At 34.4% G+C, this 7,517-nt stretch overlaps 1 protein-coding gene across 1 annotated transcript; it reads right to left on the reverse strand.

The window, feature by feature from the left end:
* Positions 1-301: 301 nt before the first annotated feature.
* Positions 302-7,306, reverse strand: LOC137927388 (EEF1A lysine methyltransferase 2). Its single transcript, XM_068771187.1, has 4 exons — positions 7,019-7,306; positions 5,710-5,846; positions 2,024-2,180; positions 302-466 (listed from the first exon to the last, which is right to left on the reverse strand). Exons 1-4 carry the CDS (start codon positions 7,212-7,214, stop codon positions 309-311), a joined length of 648 nt encoding a protein of 215 aa, XP_068627288.1. The 5' UTR covers positions 7,215-7,306; the 3' UTR covers positions 302-308.
* Positions 7,307-7,517: the final 211 nt, after the last annotated feature.

Consider the following 7,517-nt stretch of genomic DNA (forward strand, 5'->3'; position numbering starts at 1 on the left):
CGACAATTTTTTCTCTATAAATTTTTCACTTGACTTTTTTATTTTCATCATCTTTTATCCTTAAATATCTTTTACACATCGCCTCTCTTGGGCGGCAATAAGTGTCGCCTACTAATCCAAAAAAATCGTTCCCGACATTGGCAGCCGCCATTTTGCGGCAAAGGAAGGGTTAATAGTAAAATTATGTGTTATATAGATAGGCTTAAGAATTTCAGAAAGGTTTTGGCTGGACACAGCACAAAAAAGGTTGGTGTTAAATAATCATACCTTTGTCTAATGTAAAAAAAAAACAAAACGTCAATAATAATTTATTTCTTAACAAAGGCAACGGACGACACCATGCTGCCAACTTTCCCGCCAAATGTGAATTGCGGCGTCGGTATCACGCATTTAAGTTTCATCTTCTCAGAAAAATGTCTTATTAGTTCATCTTCGGTCCAATTGCAGGATGTTATTACGTATATACCTTGAAAATAAAAATAATCTTATTATATCAACAAATTAAACACATACATGTATCGTCTATATATATAATATCACGACATATACAGTATGATCGGTTATAAATAAAAGCATTAGAGTTGAATATATAACTAATTAGCTGACAACATACGGTACACTCTATTTACACACATACAAACATATATATATATGCACCATGTTCGGGTAAAAGCCTACTCCAAGGTATATATATAAATATATGTATAAAGAAACCAGTTTCTTTAATAATTCTATTTCGAATTGTGCTGCGCTTATTTAGTGTCGGTAAAGCAGTCTGTTTAACCTTGACACTTCACAGATGGCGCTGTTAACAATTGTGTTTTAATGGCGTCCGTTGCGGTCGCCGGTCGGTAAAGCAGTCGGTATTTGTGCAGAATAAACATTTAAAAGAAATCGACGATTTAAATAATAACTTTAAATGTCGTTTCTATTTTTTCATAACAGCGCATTATTGTTTATTTGAAACATATACCTACATAGTCGAAAGAAATTGTCATATATATATATATGTCCTCTTAGACAGTTTTAAAAAAAATAAAAAGAAACTTTACAATAAACTTTAAATGTCATATCTTACTTTTCAGAGACTTGTATAGTTTAGTTTGAATAAAATGTAAAATGTGCAATGTAACCTTAGTATGTACTAAAAAAAGATATTTATCTATAGACATATGAGAAAAGGTGTTTTATATAAATAATAAATAATGTAGTGATAATATATTGAGAAAAAGCGTTTTCAAAATTTGTATCTTCCTGCAGATTTTCCACTGCCAGATGTTATAGGCTTGTCGCATTCCAAAAAAAAAAAATAATTTTTGTAACATATTTCAGATAGATCACTTTATATAGTATGATTATAAACAAATGTTGTAAGGTTTCTAATATATGGAGCTATACATACAAAAAAGACCCTTTAAACCTTTCACATCTATAACAAATCACACCGTATATTGATTTTTAAAATAATATATTTTCGAATTGACCAGTGTTTCCCAGCATACGGTCCACATCCCATAAGTGGGCAGTTTGATTATTAATAGGTGGTATTCAATAACTGACTCGACTTGAGTTTAACACTTCCGCTTTAATATAAATCTAATATATAAAATTCTCGTGTCACGGTGTTCGAACTTGAACTTTTCTGAAACGGCTTGACCGATTTTTACCAAATTTAATGTGCGTATTTAGTAGGTCTGAGAATCGGCTACTATTTTTCATACCCCTAAGTGATAAGGGTTGTTCACCCTTAATGTTTTTTAATTTTTTTGACGATATTTTTTGTTTTTATTTTTTTATGATACAACATACAAAAATACATACAACCCTAAATTTTCACCCCTCTACGATCAACCCTTATTTTTAACTTGAAAATTAAAAATATTTTTTCAAAGTAAGCATTTCTACCCTTTTCTACTAGCTGATCCCGCAAAACAACATTTGCGGGATCAGCTAGTATTATATATGTTATATAGTAGGGCTATAGAATTTTAAGATGGAGAAGTAATTGTAAAGAAATGCTTACCATCATCAGCTAATATATCTGCTACCTTCTGTATATATTTCTCCCGTTTCTCTCTAGCGTTCTCCGGGTTCAGACTGATGGCATCATATGTCCCCTTATCATGTACCAGGCCAAACTTCCCCAAGTCCTGACCAGCGCCATCTATTATATCAAACACCTGAAACATAACATTAAATAATATTTATTAACATTAATGTCCCAAAAGTTTATTGGTAACTGTATTGTACCCTGCGATAAATATTGTACATCAACCTTTGGAAAGAGACAATCTGCTAATTTCGTCTTCGTAGAGCGTTATCTCTGTCCCACAAAATACAAACACTCTGGTATCTACTAGGAGCTGTTACAACAAGCAACATTTGCTTCTTTTGATAATCATTTTTATTCTTTGTATAAAATACACCAAATACGGTCAGGTCACAGTACTGTGACAGCGCTGCTAAAGGTCACAGATGATATACGTCTTGCAATGGAGGACAAGTCTCTGACGATATTAACACTACTCGACTTTAGCAGCGCTTTCAATTCTGTAGACTTTGATGTCCTTCTCGCTATTCTTCGCTCTCTTAACGTCTCTCCTCTTGCTTTGGCGTGGTTTGAGTCTTACCTTCGTGGTCGTTCTCAGCGGATCCACTCTGATGATGTCTCCTCAGACTGGTGCGATCTTGGTGCGGGTGTGCCGCAGGGTGGTGTACTGTCACCACTCCTGTTTTCCGTTTTTATAAACACAGTCACCACTGTAATTTTGTCTAACTTCCATATTTATGCAGACGACTTGCAGATCTATCGGCATTTCAAAATCTCTGATCTTGATGATGCTATTGCTCTTATCAATGCCGATCTGGAGCGGATCTCTACTTGGGCTAAGTCATTCGGACTAGTAGTAAACCCGAAAAAGTCACAGGCTTTGCTTATTGGGAGCGCATATATGTATAAGCGTCTTGGCGCTGTCACTGCTATCCGTCCATTGCTTTACGATGGCGTTATTATACCTTTTAGCAAATCTGCAAAGAATCTAGGGGTAATCATCAATTCCAATTTGTCTTGGCTCCCGCACGTCAATGAGGTCAGCAAAAAATTACATTTTTCACTTCACTCGCTCAAATGCCTCCAGAACTTTTTACCTCTGAAAACCAAGATCTCCCTCGTACAGACTCTCCTTTTCCCCATTCTTGACTACGCTGACGCGTGCTACCTGGATGCCACTGAGAAGCTTCTAAACAAACTAGAGCGTCTCCAAAATGTATGTATTATTTTTATTTTGGGTTTACGTAAGTACGATCATATTTCCCAGTTCCGATCGCAACTCAAGTGGCTTCCAATTCGTCACCGCAGGAACGCTCATGTTCTTTCTACTCTCTATAACATCCTATATAATCCCTCTGCTCCTTCTTATCTCCGTAACCTCTTCCACTTCTCCCGGGCCCAGGACAAACCTTGTCGTACGAACGTAAGGACGTCACTGGCCATCCCCACCCATCACTCTGATTTCTTTTCCTATTCCTTCACTGTCCATGCTGCAAGATTATGGAACGCTCTCCCCTACGAAGTACGTGATTGTCCATCATTACCTGTATTTAAAAAGCGAGTCAAAGAGCACTATTTATCGCTAGTTGTCTAGTATATATAATATTTTTAGTTATATATGTTATATATGTATTTATGCTTATATTATGTATATATATTATTTATTATGCTTATTTATGTAAGTATATAATATGTAAGTATACATTTATGTTCATGTTAAGTATGTAATTATGGTCAAAAGTCGTATCTATTGTAAATATTTCAATTTAATTATTGTGCACGTTGTGTCTGCCTTACTTTTTATGAATCTCCTTCCGTAGGCCTACTGGAAGAAATTTCTGGTTAGAAATAAGTAGTGCCTGTTGTATCAGTTATATTTGTATTGTTACTTTAGTGTTTTTATTGTGTACAATAAACTGTTAAATAAAATAAATACACCAATTTTTCTATAAGTGGTGGCTTTAGGTTGGGGTAAAATAAAGTAAAAAAACATGTTCAGGTCAGGTCTGTGTGCAATTTATCGCAGGGTACTGTAGGCATATTCTATCATAAATGTAACCAACAAAATATATAAGATTGGTAAGTGGACTTTGAATTTCTGGAGTAGATACTATGGAACAGTCAGTTCAACATAGGACATCCAACGAGAAGGTGGACAGAGAAGTTTCTTAAGGTTGTAGGAAGGCACTAGATTCAAGCCTCTTCCAAATTCTAAACATGAGGAGGTAGTACAGGGGTGAGGTGAGACACTTAAACAAGTAAATTAAGTAAAGTAGTAAATATTGTAAGAAAGAAAAATTGTACTAACTAGAAATTATCACAATATTTGAAAAAAAAAACAGAAATGAACATAACAAAATAAATAATAATGACTCTGTGTTTGGCACTAATCGGTGTAACATAACTCCTGAAGATGCCCCGTGGAGGGGTGAAGAAATACATATTGAGTGATTTGACGGTGGCAGTTGTGTGATTCACATTGTTTGCCGCATACGCATTTATCAGCGGGCTGGCGGGCGGTGCACTTTGTTGCACGACTACCACTGCATGTGTGGAAGTGGCTAAATATTGGTCCTTTTCTTACTTAGGATGGACTTCCGCAAGGTAACGCCTGATTCCATTGAATAAATAAAAATGAGTCAATATTGTGATATCAAAATTTAACTGCGATTCAAACTGTGATCTAAAAGCGAAAATGAGGGAAGAAAAGTGATGGAAGATAAGATATGTAAGCGATGTAAAGATAGATATTGTGAAGGACGACAGGAAACAAAGAATTGGTAAAGAATAGTAGAAAAATGAAATGTCAAAACAAATATGTAATGTCAGTGCCTCACATATCAGGAGGAAGGGCAGGTACCCTGAAAGGGGTGTAAAAAAATGTATCATAGAGACATATGCCTAACAATGTACATCCTACAGCTACTAAGATAATGATAAATACTTTATTGATGATCAAGGAAACCATGTTATAAGGTCCACCATATATCACCATAGTGCTTCGGCTACGGTCTTCCAACCTTTCAACCCCAACTGCTGTCACAGCTACTCCAGACGAGCAATTCTTCGAGCTATGACCATGACTTTAGTTCTACTTCAAACCTCATTTCTGATTTGATCGCATAGCATTTTCTATTGAGAATCTTGAGCTTTCATATAAGCATTTAGCAACCACATCACAGATCTATATTTCTTAATCTTAAATTATCTTCTTCACATATAATTCTTTGTATATATATATCATGGCTAATAATTTACATTATTTTTATCAAAAATACAATATTATACTATTCTTACCAGCCAGCTTGAGAAGAAAAGACTGAGGTTACATTCATAACAATATCTACTTGATTAATCTACCTAAAAATTATTAATTGGCAACATTGATCCTAAATCATTGTCATATTTAAGCTATTTATTAAAAAAATTGCATAAAAACTACAAGTCATCTGTTGAAATAATCAATTTTATGTTCAATAGTGTATTTCCTCATAATCATCATTTCACCAAGGACCAAGAACCTCCACAATGATTCTCACCAGAAATTAGCCTGTACCCAACAATTTAAGTTGTCTGTGCACATTGTGGGAGACAATGTCCACTATTTACCCCAAACATACCACATACAATACAATTAAGTACAATAGTAAAGAAAATACCTGATACTTTATCAACGGAAACTCCTTCTGCGCCACTTTCTCTGCTAGGACTATGGCCTCCTCGCAATAATCAACACCAAGGAGATTTGTGAAGCCCTCTCTAGCTAACTCCATGAGTGTGTATCCATTACCGCATCCTGAAAACATTGTTTTATATATATCTGTCTTAATCTCAATGTGTGCTATGGTAAGCCATTTTGTTTCATGCTCCGCAGTGGAACTGGTTTAACAATTTATGTTAAACTATATGGAATGTTAAAAAAATAACAATTTATGGACTAGATTTAGCAAAAAAAATAACCTTAAAAAGTCAGATGCCAAGGTTCAAAAATATAAATATGTGTTGTGGTGAACTTCCAGAAAAATACTTATGGTGATGCATAATATGTGGTATTAAAAATAGCATAATAAAGTGATCCAACTTGGTTTGTTTATTGTTGCTGAAGAAATAAAACTGATACAGGTCAGGTAAGCGAGTCAAGTATCAGAAATCTAAGACATCTTGTTTAAACAGTTATTAAAGAATATATGTCTTATTCTATTGTTTAACATATCTTGATGATGAGTTCATTTGGGGATTCTGTGAGTCTGTGTAGTACTCTGGTGAGCAGCAATTCCCCTGGAGCCTAACCCAGAACTGACACTATTACCATCAGATGTCCCTCATGTTCTTGAGTTTCTTGGAAGGGACGTTGGATGTTTACATTGTTTTTCAGACAGACTTATTTGGCAAAGTAGTTTAGGAAATAGATACAATATCTTGTCTAGTTTATACATTATTCTGTAATAAGCCATCTGCTGTTGAAAAATAGCAACCAAATAAAAAGTAAGTTATCAAGATGTAGGTTTAGTTTTTGTGAAAAGTTGATTCCATGTTTAAGTTAAGAATATCACCAAGAAGTTATTTAAAGAAATTGTGGACACAGAAAAAGCGAAAGGCCGGAAATATTATTCTATGTACATTTGTCATCATGTTAGAGAGGCCTGGGCTCGATCAATTAATATTATAGAATCATATTTCCAAAGTGATTACCCCATGTTAACACATTAAAGCTGGCAATAAACTCCAACAAGAATTTTATAATTAACCCTTTTCTTGATAATGTATTTGTAGAGATACATCAGAATTAAAAAAAAATTGTGGCATCAGTTTTAAACGCAAAGTAATCATTTGTTTCTTAATTTTCGAACGCTTGTTCAGTTTTTTCTGTTGGCATCCTTGGGCCTTAAGTCAAGTGGTATGAATATTAATGTAATATTAAAAAAAATCTGCCAAGTTAAGGGTTAAAGAAATATGAGGTTAATATACCTAAGTCTATGACCGCTGTATCTCGCGGTATCCCGCATTGGCAGATCCATTTAATGACACGATAAGCACTGTCCTCTCCGAACCAAACATCCCCCGGATCTCCGTGGTCGTCGAAGTTAACGATCTCCTTCGTGTAGGCCTTCTGCCAGTACGACTGGGTACCAAGCTCCGAAGGCTCCAGTTCCGTATCCTCCATTTTGAACTTAAAAATATATTAATATCAACTTATTTATTAGTAAATAAATAATCTTTTGACGTTTAGATTTAAAGGTTATTTATTTGATACATGACAGCTGTCAAAATGATTACAGTACAAAGGAAGTAAAAATAGCGTTCTTAAAACATATTTATTGAAACTGCAATAAGAACTTCTATAAAAATAAAGAAAAATAGGTTGATTGGTTATAAAAATAAATTGAATTAAGATAAAATTATTGTAGTATGAAACAAACTTAAATGAGTCTTTAAATTTTAAGTTCTCAAATTTCACACCATCATA

This window comes from Battus philenor, unplaced genomic scaffold, assembly GCF_028537555.1.
Source record: "Battus philenor isolate CCGP_79_NKW_IND1 unplaced genomic scaffold, ilBatPhil1.0.hap1 SCAF_30, whole genome shotgun sequence".
Classification (NCBI taxonomy): Eukaryota; Metazoa; Arthropoda; class Insecta; order Lepidoptera; family Papilionidae; genus Battus; species Battus philenor.

Bases quoted from the DNA above. Each gene is read 5' to 3' on its own strand.
- LOC137927388 (XM_068771187.1), bottom strand. From the start codon at position 7,214: ATGGAGGATACGGAACTGGAGCCTTCGGAGCTTGGTACCCAGTCGTAC. The intron at 5,847-7,018 runs GTATATTAACCT...CAATGTTTTCAG, and splicing joins TACAGCGGTCATAGACTTAG to GATGCGGTAATGGATACACA. The intron at 2,181-5,709 runs GTATTTTCTTTA...GTTATGTTTCAG, and splicing joins TTCCGTTGATAAAGTATCAG to GTGTTTGATATAATAGATGG.